Here is a 14,858-nt window from a genome sequence, read left to right on the forward strand (position 1 = left end):
TGGCTTGGGGTCACTTCGGGGAGCCCTGGGGACACCTCAGGGAGCCCTGGTGCTGGCTGGAGACACCTCGGGAGCTGTGGGGCCAACTCGGGGCCATCCTGGGGCCCCCCCGGGCACTCACTCGCTGAGGGCCTGCGGGGTCCTTCTGCATCTGCTCGAGGATGAGGCGCATGGCTGGGTCGCTCATGATCTGCTGCACCTCGGGGTCGGCCATGGCGCGGCGCTTCACCTCCTCGGGGGTGTCCTGCCGGTGGTACTGGGCCAGCAGGCACCGCTGGTAGCCCTCCGCCGCCTCCTGGGGGAGCACGGGGGGGTCAGGGGGGGACAGGAGGGGCCGGGGGGGCACAGGGGGGCCGAGCCCCTCACCTTGCAGGCGGCGTCGAGGTCGAGGGCGCGCTGGTAGACGTCCATGGCCTTGGTGTAGTCCCGCATGGCCTCCAGCGCCGCCGCCTTGCGCGTGTAGCCCTTGACTGGGGGGGAGGAGGAGGAGGAGGGGAGGAACGTGAAGACGGGGATGGGATGGGGATGAAGACGGGGGGGGGGGGGGCGGGGAGGATGAGGGAGCCCCAGGCAGAGGAAGGCCCCCGCACTCACTGAAGGAGGGCTCCAGGCGGATGCACTCCTCACAGTCCTGGGGGGGAGAAAGGGGGGGGGGTCAGAGGCACCCCAGAACCCCTGGAGCCCCCCCCCGCCATGGGCCCTGCATCCCCAGCCCAGCCCCTCATGACCCCCAACCCAACCCTGCACCCCCCGCCGAGCTCTGCACCCCCAGCCCCCCCGGACCCCCACCTTGAGGGCGAGGGGGACTCCAGCAGCTTGGTGTAGCAGGCGGCGCGGTTGCTGTAGAGCCGGGCCTGGCGGGGGTCGCGGCGGATGGCCTCGCTGTAGTGCTTCATGGCCTGCGGGTAGTCCCCTGGGGGGGCGGGGGGGGTCACCGCGGGCCGGGGGGGGGGGCCCTGCCACCCTCCGGGACCCCCCCGTACCTCGCTGGAAGCACTCGTTGCCCTTGTTCTTCTCCTCCAGCGCCAGCCCCGGGTCGATGTAGGCCAAGCGCTCCTGCTCCTGCAGGATCTTCTCAGCCTGCAGCGCCCAAACGGGGGGTCGGGGGGGGCCGGGGGGGCCGCCCCCCACCTCTAAGCCCCCCTCCGACCCCCCCAAACGAACCTGCTGGCACTTCTTGAGCACGTCGGGCGTGCGGTGCTCGGCCAAGGACTTGTTGTAGGAGTTGACGGCGTCCTTGTAGCGCTCCTCCCGCAGGAATGAGTTCCCGATGCGGGCGTATGCCCTGCGGGGGGGACAGCGGCGGGTTTGGGGGGGCTGGGGGGGCACCCCGTGGGCCTTACCACCCCCCCCGTGCACTCACTTGGCAATCTGCCGGTAATCCTCCCGTTCTCCCGCCCCACCTCGATGGCGCGCTCGCACAGCTCCCGGCACCGGTTGTAGTCGCCCGTCTCGAAGTAGACGGCTGGAAGGAAAAGGGGGTTCGGGGGGGGCTCGGGGGGGTTTTGGGGAGTTCTGGACGGAGGGTCACTCACCCGCCTGGTTGGTGACGTAGGTCATGTTGGTGGGGGTCCAGCTCCTCGGCGCGGGTGTAGTGCGCCAGGGCGGTGGGGAAATCCTTCCGCTTGTAGGCGGCGTTGCCCCAGCTCCTTCTCCTGCTGCGCCTGTCATTGGGGGGACACGGTCACCCCAGCCCCCCCCCCAGCACCCCAAAACCCCCCTGTAACCCCTCCAGCTCCTTCTCCTGCTGCGCCTGTCATTGGGGGGTACAGTCACCCCAAACCCCCCCCGGACCCCCCGCCCCCCAGCTCCTCCTGTTGGGCCACGAGGGGACCAGTCACCCCAACTCCCTGGGTTTGGGGACACCCCCCCCCCTCACCTCCTTCTTGTTCTCAGGGAGCTCCTCGGGCGGGGGGGGCTGGGCAGGGGGCTGGGGGGGGGGGCGGGGGGGGGGCGGGGAAGGCGCCTCCTCCTCTTCCTCGGCCCCCGCTCAGGTCCACCCCCAGCAGGACGCTCAGGGTCGTCATCACCCGGGGGTCCTGCAGCTTCCTGGGGACACACACACAAACAGGGGGGCCTGGGGGAGCTGCACCCCCAAATCTGCCCCCCCCCCGACACCCCCAGGGGGGACTCGGTCCCCCCAGATTTGCCCCAACGCCCCCCCCAAACCAGCCGGAAGCTACACACGGCTGCAGTGAAGCCCCCCAGGGTCACCCCCCCCAAATTGCCCTGACCCCCCCCCAACCCCCAGCCCTGCCCTACAGCCCCCTCAAACCAGCCCTAATCCCCGCCCTGGTCCCAATGCCCCCCCCCACCCGCCCCCAGCCCCACTGACGTGCCCAGCTGGGCCGGGTTGCTGCGCAGCTGCTCCAGCAGCCGCCGGAACTCGGGGTCCCCCAGCAGCGCCCGGGTCCGGGGGTCCGCCTCCAGCCGCCCGTACAGGTCCGGGACGCTGAAGGGGTTCAGCAGCTTCCGCTCTGGGGGGCCGCGGGGGGGGCGTCAGGGACCCCCCCAACCCCCTGCGCCCTCCTCGGGGACCCCAGGCCCTCGCAGGAGCCCCAAAACCCCTCTCAACACCCCCCCCAGCCCCACTCCGGGACCCCAAAATCCTCCCCGGCTCCGCAGCCCCCCACAGTCCCCTCCCCATACCGACCAGCCACACCTCCACCCCCCACAGCCCCCCCTTTTCCCACCCCAGCCCCCCCCCCCCCCGGCTCCCAGCCCCTCAGCAACCCTTTTTCTGCCCCAGCCCGCCCTGCAGCCCCTCAGCACCCCCTTTTCCCCCCTCTGCACCCTCTTTCCCACGCCACCCCCCCCTCCCTGGCTCCCTAGCCCCCCCCGCAGCCCCTCAGCACCCCCTTTCCCCCTCCAGCCCGGCTCCCCAGCCCACTCCTAGCCCCTCAGCACCCCCTTCCCCCCCCCCCCTTTCCGCCCGAGCCCCCCCCCCCCCCGGCTCCCCAGCCCCCCTGCAGCCCCTCAGCCCTCCCTTTTTCTCCCCCAGCCCCCCCCCTTTCTCCCCCCCCAGGCCCCCCGCATCCCCCTTTTCCCCCCCACAGCCCCCCTCCCCAGCCTGCCCTTTCCCTTCCCTGCCTCCTGCACCCCCCCCCGGCGCCCCCCCCCCCCCGTACCGGCCAGCCTGGCCTCCACCCCCCGCAGCCCCTCCCGCAGCTGGGGGTTCCCCGGCTCCCGCGCCAGCCCCTCCTCATACGCCGCCTTCGCCTCCTCCAGCCGCTGCAGGAACTCCAGCGCCGCCCAGCCTTGCGCGGAGTACCCCTGGGGGGCGGTGGGGGGGGGGGGTCAGCCGGGGGACCCCCATCCCGGCCGGCCGCCCCGGGGGGCTCCCCAGCGCCCCCAGCCCACCTTGGCCCAGTCGGGGCGCAGCTCCAGCGTGCGGCAGGCGTCGGCCAGGGCGCGGGTGTAGTCGCCCAGGCGGGCGTAGGCGGCCGAGCGGTTGCTGAACAGGACGTGGTTGCGGCCGTCCAGGGCGATGGCGGCCGTGTAGTGGCGCACGGCGCCCCCCACGTCCCCCGCCGCCAGCGCCCGGTTCCCCCGTTCCTTCAGCTCCTGCGCCTGCGGAGGGAGGGAGGGAGGGAGGCGCGAGGGAGGGGAGGAAGGTGTGAAGAAGAGGAGGAGCACAAGGAGGAAGAGGGCGGGAGGGAAAAGAAGGGCCGTGAGGAAGACGAGGGGCACGAGGAGGGGGCACAGGGAGGAAGAGAAGAGCCACGTGGGGAAGGGAAAGGGGCATGAGACGGTATGAAGGTGCGAGGAAGAGGAGGGGAAGGACGGTGGGGGGGCCACGAGGAGGAGGACGACCACGAGAAAGGCAAGAGGTGGGAGCAGGGTGAAGGGAGGGGAGGAGGTTTTGGGGAGGGGGGGGCAGGGGGTGGGGTGAGGAGGAGGGGAAGGAAGCAAAGGGAGGGCAGGAAAGGGGGAGAATGTGAAGAGGATGAGGGAGGGTCCCAGGGACCCCCAACAAGCCCCCCCAGCCCTGCTCTGGGACCCCAAACTCCCTCAGCCCTCCCCCGAACCCCTCTGCGCCTCCCCCACCAGCTTCTCAGCACATCCTTCCCCCCCACCCCCCCTCCAGCCCCGCTCCGGGACCCCAAACCCTCTCAGAGACCCCCAAGACAGCCCAGGCCCCCTCAGACCACTCAGGCACCCCCAAACCCACCGGGTCCCCCCTCAGGCCCCCCCCCGATCCCGTCTCAGGGCCCCCCCCAGCCCCGCTCTGGGACCCCAAACCCCTCAAGGACCCCCAAGACCTCTCTCCAGGTCCGCCAGTCCCCCCGACCCCTCAGGGCCCCCCCAACCCACCCGATCCCCCCTCAGGGCCCCCCGATCCCCCTCAGGGCCCCCCCCAGCCCCGCTCCGGGGCCCTCCAGGCGCCCCCACACCCACCCGATTCCCTCCCAGCCCCCCCCCCCCCGCCGCCCCCGGGACCCCAGATCCCCTGAGGGGAAGCCAGGGACCCCCCCTGGCCCCCGCCCACCTCCTCCATGGCGGCCCCGCTCCGCTCCGCTCCCGCCGCTAACGCGCCGCCTTCTGGAAGCTGCTAGAAGCCTCGCCTGCCCCTCCCACCCGCGTGTCCCATTGGCTACCGCCTCCGCCCGCCCTCCCCCGCGCGCGCTCCCATTGGCCTCCCGTGGCGGACCCCACCTTCCCATTGGCCGATGGGGAAAGCGGTACCCGCCTCCCTCCCGTCCCGGCTCCCCGCCGGAAGCCGGCGGCAGGGCCCGCCCCCGCACGCCGGGTGGTCGCGACAGCCGGCGCTGGACGCCCATTGGCGGGCGTCCTCTTTCCCCGTTCTGGAATTTTCCACCTCTTCCATTGGCTGCGCGAGGTGCCAATCACGGCGGGGGCGGACAGACAGCTGCGGCGGGAGTTGCGCCCCCTGGCGGGGCGGAGGCCGCTCTGCCACACGTGTCTGCCGGGGGGGCCGAGGGGCGGAGCTTGCACCGAAACGGGGCGGGGCTTGCACAGGGGACCCCCGAGACCGCCAATAGGAGGGAGAACGGGGGGGGAGGGGAAATCACGGAGGAAGGGGCGGGGGGTGGGGGGACACACGCGTGACCTTGACATGACCCTGGCGTGACACACACCCCCCTCCCCCCTGTCTGACACCTCCACCCCCACCGGAGCCCTCGTGCAAAACCACGTGGGAGGCCTTGTGACACCCTCCCTCACACCTCGTGCGACGCCTCATGCACCTCCCCATGTGACCCACCCCCCCACGTGCACAGGTCCGCAACCCCCTTGCACACGCGTGTGCATAGATGCCCCCCTGCCCCCCCCCCCCCCCCCTCAGGCGTCCGGGAAAGAGGCGCCGGCGGGAAAAGGAGCCGCTGGGTTTATTGGGGGGGTGGGGTGGTGGTCGTCCCTCGACCCCTTTTGGGTCAATTTCTCCTGATTTTGGTCCTTTTCCCCCCCAGTTCCAACGGCTGAGGGTGGGGGAGAGGGGGTGAAGGCACCTGGCGGGGGGGGGTAGGGGGGTGCTCGGGTACACGTCGTCCCGACGCCACACGGGGGGGGGGGGGGGGGGGCCGGATGCGTGGGACAGCCCCCCCCCCCCCCCATGTGGGAGACCCTGGGGGTCCCCGGGGGTCCCGGACGCCTGGGCCCTCTCCCCCAGCCCCACTCTTGCCCCAAATCTGCCTTTTCTCCCCGAAAAAACACCTTAAAAAAAAGCCAAAATGCCCCAAAAAGGGGGGGGGGGGTAGGGGAGAGGCCGGGGGACCCCCCCCCTCCACAGACCCCTGGGGGGATTCCCCCCAAATGTCCTCAAACGGGGGAGAAGGAGTGTTTCCCCCCCCCCGCCATATCCCCAAGGGGGGGTCCCCAACACGAGGAGAGGGGGGGCCCAGGAAGAGGGGGGCGCCCCCCCCATCAGGACCCCCCTTCCCCACTGCCATGGGGCACCCACCCCCCCCGGTATCCCCGAGCACCGGGGGGGGCCAGCGGAGGAGGAGGAGGAGGAGGAGGGGGGCGGTGGGAAGACGGTTCGGATGCCGCCCTCCTCAGGGGGCCGCAGGGCTCTCAGGGGCAGCCCCCCCGCGATTTTGGGGGGCGGCAGGGGAGCCCCCCCACCCCCCGCCGCCCCCCCTCTCCTCCCCTCCCCTCCTCCTCCTCCTCCACCACCCCCCAGGACCCCCAGGACCACCCCAGCTGCCGCCACGCCCGCTGCCCCCGCCGCCCCTGCTGCTAAAACCGGGGGGGCATCCCTGGGCCGGAGGGGGGGTCCCGGCGAAGCGGGGGGGGGTCTCCGCGCCGGCGCGGGCCTGGGCGCAGAGCGGGGGTCCGTCGGGGGGCTCGAGGGCCGAGAGGCAGACGCGGTAGGCCGCCCGCGGTTGCAGCGCCGTCACCACATACTCCCCCCGCTCCCCCCGCACCAGCGTCTCCGTCACCGACCCCCGGCCCGGCCGCAACCAGCTCAACCGCAGCGACGCCCCAGGGGGGGACGGCGGCCACCGCACCCGCAGAGACCCCCCTGGCACCGCCTGCACCCACAGACCCCCCGACGGTGCCGTGCGCGGCGGTGGCGTCGTCGAGGCCTCGACGGCGGGCACTGCCGCCGCCGCCGCTGCAGCGGCGCCCGCCGTCGGGGCCTCACCGCCGCCGCCGCTGCCCACGGAGGCGGGCAGCTCGCAGGCGTCCATCTCCCCCCGCAGCTCGCCCACCGGCAGCCCCCGCAGCCGCGCCGGCGCCTGGCACAGCAGCCCCCGCACCTCCAGCCCCCGCGGCGCCCGCCGGCGCAGCCAGTCCCGCAGCCAGGCCAGGTTGCAGCCGCAGAACCAGGGGTTGTTGCGCAGCCCCAGGTGGCTGAGGCTGCCCAGGTCGTCGAAGAGCCCCCGCGGCAGCGTGGTGAGGTTGTTGTCCGAGAGGTCGAGCCGCTCCAGCGCCCGCATCCGCGCCAGGGCGCCGGCGGGGACGTGGCTGATGGCGTTGGCCGCCAGCGAGAGGCGGCGCAGGCGGGCGCGGGGCAGGTTGGCCGGCGGCGCCGCCAGGGCGTTGCGGCCCAGCGAGAGCTCGCTGAGGTTGCCCAGGCGGCTGAAGGTGTCGTCGGCCATGCGCTGGTTCGCCAGCAGGTTGCCGTCCAGCACCAGGCGCCGCAGCGCCGGCAGCCCCTCGAAGGCGCGGAGCGGGATGGTGTGGATGCGGTTGTCGTCCAGGCGCAGCTCCTCCAGCGCCGGCGGCAGCCCCGGCGGGACGCTGCTGAGGTGGTTGCGGGAGAGGAAGAGCAGCCGCAGGCGGCGGCTGTCGGCGAAGGCGTCCTCCTCGATGCCAGCGGCCGACACCGAGTTGTCGTCGAGGTGCAGCCGCTCCAGCAGTGGCGCCCGCGCCAGCGCCCGCCGGCAGAGCCCGCGGACGTTGTTCTCCTGCAGGTGCAGCTCCCGCAGCGCCGGCGGCAGGTAGGCCGGCAGCTGCTCCAGCGCGTTGGCATACAGGTACAGCACCTTCAGCGCCGACAGCCCCGCCAGCCGCGCCGGGATGCCGGCGTCGCCGATGCGGTTGTTCTGGAGGAAGAGGGTGGTGGCGCCGGGCGGGAGCCCCTCGGGGACGGCCGTCAGGCCCCGGTCGTTGCAGTAGACGCGGCCGCCGGCGCAGCGGCACACGGCGGGGCAGGCGGCGGCGGTGGCGATGGCAGCGGCGACGAGGGCGAGGAGCGGGGAGGGCGGCGAGGCGGTGGGGGGGCTGCCCCGGCGGGACGCCAGGGCCAAGGCCGCCAGGGCCCAGGCGGGGGGGAGGAGCGGGGGGGGAGCGGGGGCCATGGGGGGGTCCTGGGGGGGGGGGAGAGAGGGGTGAGGGGACATGGGACCCAGCCGACGGGTCCTGCATCCCCCACCGGCACCGCATGTGGGGCAGGGCACCCTCCTTTGCCCCATATATAGGTCAGGGACCCCCCCCAGACCCTGCTCCCATCACGGGGACCCAGGTGTTTGGGTGTAGGACCCCCTCCTCTGAGCCCGTATATAGGGCGGGGACCCCCCCAGACCCCTCCCCCGTCACGGGGCCCAGGCGTTCAGGCGTGGTGGGGGCGGGGCCCTACCTGGCTCCTCCGGGGGTCCCGGCTCCTTGTGCGACGCCGGCGCCTCGTGTGAGGCCACCGCTACCAGCTCCGGGGCTCCATGGCCGCCCCCCCCCCACCGGGGGGGTCGCTTTGGGGAGAGGGTGGTGAGCTGCCGTGGGGGTGTCCTTGTGCAACGCCCTCGTGCGACACCCGCCCTCGTGCGACACCCGCTGAGACCCACATGTCCACACCCCCACCCCCCCCGGGTACTAATTACCAGCAACGCTAACGAACCCCCCCTTCATCAGTGGCAGCTCGTTAGGGGGGGCCCCTCCGGGACCCTCGTGCCCCAGGGACACCCTTGCGTCAGCCCCAGCCTTGCACGAGGGGTCACGTGACCTGGCCCCCAGGAGAGAACCCCCCCCAACTCCCTCCCCCATCACCCCTGGCACCTGGGTCCCCCCCAAAACTCCTGCCCCCCCTCCCAGCTGCGCAGCCCTGGGTTCTGGGTGGGTGGGGGGGCAGGAGGATTTGGGGGGGCTCCGCGGGGGGGCATGGGGGGCTCAGGGAGGTTTTGGGGGCCCGAGAAGGGGGTTTCATGGAGGGGAGGGGCTCCTTCCAGGACACCTGTGCCCCTCCCCCGGGCAGGAGCATCCCCGGGTACCACGCGGGGGGGGCGTTGGGGAGGTGTTGGGGATTCGGGGGGGGAGTCTCATGGGGTGGTCTCACGGGGGGGTTCTCGGGGGGGCGGTCAGGGCCCTGGCTGCCTGGGTCCCTCCCCAGGCTGGAGCATTGCCGGGTCCTGGGGGGACGTTGGGTGGCGCCGGCGGGGGGTTGAGGCGATTTCGGGGGTTCGGGAAGGTCTCATGGCGGGGGGGGGGGGTCAGACCCCCGGACGCCTGCGTCCCTTTTCCTCCCCCCTCTCCCGGCCGCCTGGGCCCCTCCCCCCAACTGGAGCATCCCCGGGTACGGTGGGGGGGGGGTTGGGGGCTCCGGCGGGGGGAGGGGGCTGCCAGGGGAATTTGGGGGGGGCCGGTAAGGGGGGGTGTCGCTCCGGTGGTACCCGGGGGGGGGATGGGCCGAGCTCTCGGCCACCTGGGCCCCTCCCCCCGGGCTGGAGCATCCTTGGGTACCAGGGGGAGGGGGGGAGGGTGTGGTGTGGGGATGCGGGGGGGGGAATGGGGGGCGTTTGGGGGGTCGGGGGGGGCCCTTACCGGGGTCGGTGCCGGCCGGTGCGGTCGGGCCCGGTGCTGGCGGCGGCGGCTGCGGGCGTGGGAAGGCGGCTGGGGGGGGGGGGGGGGGGCGGCGGGGGGGGGCAGCGCCGCCTCCCGGTGCGCGGGGACTCGGGCGTTGGGGGGGGGGGACGACGACACCCGGGAGTCGAGGGGGGAGCGCCGGGGGGGGGGGGGGGGAGGGGGGGGGGCGGTTCAGCGCAGAGGCGGGAGCGGCCCGCGGGCGGCGCGAACCCGGGGGGAGGTCGGGGCTACGGGCCCCCTCCCCCCAAATTCCCCGGGGGGGGGGGGCGGGCAGGGGGCTCGCGCGGGGTCTCACGTGGGACGTCACGGGAGGGTGGGGGGGGGGGGCGCAGAGGGGCTCACCGGGGCCTTGCGCAAGAGGGGAGTGTATGGTGGGGGGGTGGGCGGGGGTCTGTCCTGCCCCCTTTGGGCTCACACGGGGACCCCCCTCGCACGAGGGGTCTCACTCTGCCCCCACCCCCACAGACCCCCACAAGTGCCTCCGGGGCGGGGGGGGGCCCGCGGTGGGGGTCGGGGTCCCCAGGGGAAGTTGGGGGGGGGTGGTGTCCCAGGACTGCGTGGCAGGAGAGGGTCATGCTCCACACCCTTCCGGGGCTGGGCAAGGCCCCCAGACCCCCAACTGCCCCGGGGTGTGTGTCCGTGTCCCTGAGTGCCCCAAGACCCCCCCTGAACCCCCAAGTGCCCCTCAGTCCCCCAACTGCCCCTCCTCAGATCCCCTGAGTCTCACCTGCTCCCCCTTCCCCCCCAAATTCCTCCCCTCACCCTCCAGCTACACACCCAGACCCCCCAACTGTCCCCAAGGTGGGGGTGGGGTGTCCCGGGCACCCCTCTACCCCCCAACCAGCCCCCCACCTCCCCCAAGTGCCCCCCGGCCCCATCCCCGCGGCTCCTGGGTCCCCTCACCGAAATAAACGGGCACGGCGAGTGGGGCCACATCTTTATTGGACGGGGGTGGGGACAGGGAGGGGGCACGTGCGAGGCTGCACGAGGGCCTGCAGGGTCCGTGCAAGGCCTGTGCGAGGGTCGCACGAGGCCCCGGGAGGCCGCAGGAGGCCCCCGTAGGCCCCGGCCCGACCTGGGGGAGCGGGCACCGGCCCCGTGCGAGGAACCGGTGGCCCCGTGCGAGGAACCGGTGGCCCCGTGCGAGGAACCGGTGGCCCCGTGCGAGGCGGCGCTCACTTGTAGAGGATGTCGTAGTGGCCAGGGCGGTAGAGGAGGCAGACGCGGGGCTGGGAGCCCTCGGGGAAGACGTGGGGGTTGGTGGCGCCGCCCTCCCCCCGGTCCATGTACTCCACCAGGATGGAGACGTGCAAGGCGCGTGCGAGGGCGATGATGTGGATGTGGTCACTCTCCTTGCACATGGGTTCCACCTCCTGCCGGGGGGGGGGTAGGGGAGGGAAAGGGGTCAGGGGGGGCACGAGGGCGACCGGAGGCCGCGGGAGACCAGGCGGGGAGCACGCGAGGGGGCCAGGGGCTGGCGCAAGCCCCGTGCGAGGCTGTGCAAGGCTCATGTGAGCCCCGTGCAAGGCTTGTGCAAGGGCGGTTTGAGGCCGTGCGGGTTCGCACGAGGCCACCAGACGCCCCGCCAAGGCCACGGGAGGCCCCAAGAGGAGGAAGCGAAGGCGCGTGAGGGCGCCGGGAGGCGGCGCGTGGCCCGTGCGAGGCCCGTGGGCGGCCCGCGCGAGGCCCCAGAGCTGCTCCCAGTGCCAAACTGGTGCCCTTCAAAGGCTCCCAGTGCCCGTGCGAGGCCGCACCTGCTGGCAGAACTCCTTGATGCTGCGGCCGCCCTCCAGGAACTGCTCGAAGAAGCGCCGGTGGCGCTGGAGGCAGCCCGAGGTGAGCAGGCGCAGGTAGACCACCAGGTAGTCCGAGGTGCTGGGCTCGTTGAAGGCCGCCAGCAGCTCCGGCAGCGGCACCCGCCGCTCCACCCGCTCGATCAGCTCCATGAACTGCCGGCGCCACCGCGGGGGTCACGGGCGCCCTCGCCCCGGGCGGGCCCGCGGGGGGTCCCGGGTGCCACCACGTGCCCCACTGCGTCCCCCCACGCCCACATCCCCGCTGCGTCCCCCACGGCCCCCTGCGGCCCAGGGCCCTGCCACCCCCCCACCACGCTCCCCCATGTACCCCCACGTGCCCTTAGTGTCCCACATCCTCCTGCGCCCCACGTGCCCCCCCACGTCCCCATGTCCCCCCAGTGTCCCACAACCTCCTGTGCCCCACGTCCCCTGCCATGTCCCCACAACCCCCCGCTGTCCCACACCCCCCCCCATACCCCACATACTCCTGCGCCCCACGTTCCCCGCCATGTCCCCCCATCCCCCCGGTGTCCCACATCCTCCTGGGCCCCATGTCCCCCCCCACATCCTCGTGTCCCCCGAGTGTCCCACAACACCCTGCGCCCCCCATCCCAGCCCCGCGCCCCCCGTTCCCACCGTGTTGTGGAAGTCCTCGATGGTGAACTCGGTGAAGCCCTGCGCCACCAGCTCCTCCTTGCTGCGGGCCGAGACCTCCTTGAACCTGGGGGGGGGGGGGGGGGGCGGACCCCGGCGTGCCGGGGCGGGGAGGGGTCAGGCGGCGGGGGAGGGGCCGGCCCCTGGCTCTGGGGCGGGGGAGGGGGCGAGGGGCCGCCCCGGGCCCCGGCGGGACCCACCGCTGCAGCTCCTGCCCGTCCTCCAGCAGGGCCTCGAGGTGGGCGAAGCCGAAGGCCCGGTAGAAGCAGTTCCCGTCCGGCCGCGTCTTCCGGATGTAGGAATATTTCTGGAGCAGGTCCTGGGGGGGCAGCGTCAGGGGGGCGCGGGGGGGGGTCGCCCCGGGGGCAGGGGGGCACGGGGGGGGCCGCCCCGGGGGCAGGGGGGCGCCCTGGGGGACAGGGGGCCCTTTAAAGGCTCCCAGTCCCGCACTGGTGCCCCAGAGCTGCTCCCGGTTCCACCACGGTGCCTTAAAGGCGCTCCCAGTGCCACAGTTGCACTCCAGAGAGGTTCCCAGTGCCAAACTGGTGCCTTTTAAAGGCTCCCAGCCCCGCACTGGTGCCCCAGAGCTGCTCCGAGTCCCGCCACGGTGCCTTAAAGGCGCTCCCACTGTCACACTGGCACTCCAGAGCTGCTCCCAGTGCTAAACTGCTGCCCCTTAAAGGCTCCCAGTCCCACACTGGTGCCCCAGAGCTGCTCCCAGTGCCGAACTGGTGCCTTTTAAAGACTCCCAGTCCCACACTGGTGCCCCAGAACTGCTCCCAGTGCCGAACTGGTGCCTTTTAAAGGCTCCCTGTCCCACCACAGTGCCCCGGAGCTGCTTCCAGTCCCAAACTGGTGCCCACCTTGATCTTCTGCTGGTAGACGTGGTCGTCCTCCGCGTACTCCTTGTACAGCACCGCCAGCTCCAGCCGCTCCGACACCAGCGGGTTCTGCACCGCGATCTGCCGGGGGGCGGGGGGGGGGGTGTCAGCACCGGGGGGGGGGGGGGGGGGGGGGGAGGGGCGAGGGGCCTCCCCGGGGAGGGGGGGAGGGGGCACTCACCTCCTGCTGGATCCGGTCCTGCTGCGCCATGATGGCCTCGTCGTAGGCCAGGCAGTTCACGCCTGGGGGGACACTGGGGCTCAGGGGGGGCCCCCCATCTTCCTCCCCCCGCCTTGGGGGGGCTGGGGCAGGCACCCCCAAAATCCTGGGGAGATGCCTCCTGGGGGGGACTGGGATACGAGGGGGGGGGTGCCAGGGGAAGCCTATGGGGGGTACTGGGGTGCTATAGGGGAGGTACATGGAGGTGTTGGGGGGCTATGGGGGAGACTGGGGGGTGGGGCTACGGATGAGACTAGGGGAGCCTCTGGGGATGCTGGGGCCCTACAGACACCCTCCAGGCAGTAGGGGCACCGGGGGGGGGCTCCAGCGGTGTTGGGGCGCTACCGGGGACCGACAGCGGGTACGGGAGTGCTACGGGGGCCCAGGAGGACGTCGGGGGTCTACGGGTGCATTGGGGGGCTGCAGGAGAGGCCCTGCGGGGCACGGGGGGGCGCTACGGGGGGGCCGTGGGGGAGCCCGTGGAGTGCCTGGGAACCCCGGGGGGGCGGATCGGGGGCCCCCCAGCCGGCAGCCGTGCCCCAGCGTAGGGTGTCCCGCGGGGCGCTGAGGGGTCCCGGTGCGGGGGCGCCGGGGGGTGCCCGGACACAGGGGGAGGCCCGGCTGGGGGCGGCCCGGGGGGATCCCGGCCGGGGCCCGTCGGTACCGTCCGCGTCGCCGCCGAGCGGCTCCGGCTTCTGCTGAGGCTCCTCTGCCGCCATCGTCCGCCGCAGCCCCGCCCCGCGCAGCGCTTCCGGGTCACCGGCCGCCAACCAGCAGCGCTTCCGGGTCACCCGCCGCCCCGCCGGAAACGCAGCCGGCTCCTGGCAACAAGCCCCACCCCGCACCGCAACTGGCCCACCCCTAGCAACCTCCGGCTGGGCGGCAGGCCACGCCCCTAGCGACAGGCCGCGCCCACGGACACCGTCCGGGAGCGGAGCGGCACCGCCCCTAGCGACAGGCCCCGCCCATGGAGACGGCGACGCCTTCGGGGCCGCCCGGCGGGGAACGGGGCACCGGGGGGGGTCGCGGCGACCCGGCGGCTTCGGGAAGGGCCGGGGCGGCCCCGGGGCTCTCGGATAAAGCCCCAGCGCGCCCGGGGAGGCAGCAGGGCCCCCGCTGGGCTTCGGGAAAGGCCGGGGGAAGCCCCCCGGTGGAAGCCCTGTTGCACTTGGGAAGGCAGCAAGTATTTCTGCGGGGTTAGGTAATGTCCATCAGAAGCCTTGGCACTCTCGGCAAGTTATTGGGGGCCCTGTCAGGTTTTGTGAAATCCATGTGGAAGCCCTGGGACTCTCGGGAAGGCAGCAGGGCACCTGCTGGTCTTTTTAGAAGCCCAGCAGGATCCCAGAGGCACTTGGGGAGGCAGCAGGTCCTGGAGTGGGCTTCAGGAAAGCTTGGATTAAGATGCAGCGCACTTGGGGATTTAGTAGGGAGTTCAGTGTGCTCTGGGAAAGCCCGGCAGAAGCCGTACTGCACTTGGGAAAGCGGCAAGGGTGATGGCGGGGCTTCAGAAATGAGCAGCGGATGCCCTGGTACTCTCGACAAGTCAATGGGGGCTCTGTCCGGCTTTGTGGGGAAAAAAAAAAAGGGTGAAGTACTTTGGGGCTTTGCCAGGGCCCTGTTGCTGCTGGGCTCCAGCTTGGCAGGTGTGGCCAGTGAGGCTGAAAGTGGGACTGGCCCAGCTGTGGGCTATGAAGGGGCTGCGTGGGGGTGGTGAGGATGGGGCTGGGCCAAGGCTTTAAAAAGGCTGCAGGAGGGGCTGGGCTGGGGCAGGCAGTGAGGCTGAAGGTGGGGCTTGTCTTGCCGTGCGAGGGGTTCTGGCTGGGGAGGGGCTGCCTGAGGAGCCAAACCAAGGGGCTTCCACAGGCAGCCACCTCCAGCAAGGAAGGGCGTCTGTCTTTTTCTACTCACACCGCAGGAAAATGATGTTGACTGCCCCACCCGCTCATGCTGCTGATGCCATGGATTCAGTCAAGGATCTGGGGTCGTCATTTCCAGTACAGGAGGGCTGTCTCCGCTCAGCGCTTTGCACCCCATCAGCTGAAGGCA

The 14,858-nt window shown here is 72.8% G+C and overlaps 3 protein-coding genes across 3 annotated transcripts in view; all 3 read right to left on the minus strand.

Annotated features, from left to right (window-relative positions):
• The window catches only part of STIP1 (stress induced phosphoprotein 1), a 5,165-nt gene extending 646 nt beyond the window's left edge, over positions 1–4,519 (minus strand). Inside the window, 19 exon segments of the mRNA XM_086481058.1 lie at positions 122–138; positions 140–295; positions 367–470; positions 595–631; positions 790–806; positions 809–913; positions 984–1,080; positions 1,165–1,285; positions 1,364–1,388; positions 1,391–1,465; positions 1,536–1,569; positions 1,571–1,646; positions 1,728–1,753; positions 1,880–1,990; positions 1,992–2,049; positions 2,336–2,477; positions 3,129–3,273; positions 3,361–3,570; positions 4,490–4,519. Coding sequence (XP_086337184.1) covers positions 122–138; positions 140–295; positions 367–470; positions 595–631; positions 790–806; positions 809–913; positions 984–1,080; positions 1,165–1,285; positions 1,364–1,388; positions 1,391–1,465; positions 1,536–1,569; positions 1,571–1,646; positions 1,728–1,753; positions 1,880–1,990; positions 1,992–2,049; positions 2,336–2,477; positions 3,129–3,273; positions 3,361–3,570; positions 4,490–4,498 — 1,565 coding nt within the window. The 5' untranslated portion in view covers positions 4,499–4,519.
• Positions 4,520–5,883: 1,364 nt separating this feature from the next.
• Positions 5,884–8,125, minus strand: FLRT1 (fibronectin leucine rich transmembrane protein 1). The gene is given in 4 exon segments (XM_086481055.1): positions 5,884–5,982; positions 5,984–6,200; positions 6,202–7,689; positions 8,109–8,125. Coding segments are annotated over 4 exon segments (1,821 nt in total).
• A 2,297-nt stretch (positions 8,126–10,422) lies between these two features.
• Positions 10,423–13,531, minus strand: OTUB1 (OTU deubiquitinase, ubiquitin aldehyde binding 1). Its single transcript, XM_086481057.1, has 7 exons — positions 13,477–13,531; positions 12,774–12,835; positions 12,575–12,673; positions 11,912–12,030; positions 11,694–11,778; positions 11,016–11,210; positions 10,423–10,634 (listed from the first exon to the last, which is right to left on the minus strand). The coding sequence occupies exons 1-7, from the start codon at positions 13,529–13,531 to the stop codon at positions 10,437–10,439; spliced, it is 813 nt and encodes a 270-aa protein (XP_086337183.1). The 3' UTR covers positions 10,423–10,436.
• Between the last annotated feature and the right edge of the window lie 1,327 nt (positions 13,532–14,858).

Source organism: Leptosomus discolor, unplaced genomic scaffold, assembly GCF_034619465.1.
Source record: "Leptosomus discolor isolate bLepDis1 unplaced genomic scaffold, bLepDis1.hap2 HAP2_SCAFFOLD_152, whole genome shotgun sequence".
Taxonomy (NCBI): Eukaryota; Metazoa; Chordata; class Aves; order Leptosomiformes; family Leptosomidae; genus Leptosomus; species Leptosomus discolor.

Excerpts from the sequence above, each read along its gene's own strand:
- OTUB1 (XM_086481057.1), bottom strand. The coding sequence starts at position 13,531 with ATGGCGGCAGAGGAGCCTCAGCAGAAGCCGGAGCCGCTCGGCGGCGAC. Across the intron at positions 12,836-13,476 it reads GCTCGGCGGCGACGCGGACG|GCGTGAACTGCCTGGCCTAC; the intron begins GTACCGACGGGC and ends GTGTCCCCCCAG. Across the intron at positions 11,211-11,693 it reads TCGAGGACTTCCACAACACG|TTCATGGAGCTGATCGAGCG; the intron begins GTGGGAACGGGG and ends TGGCGCCGGCAG.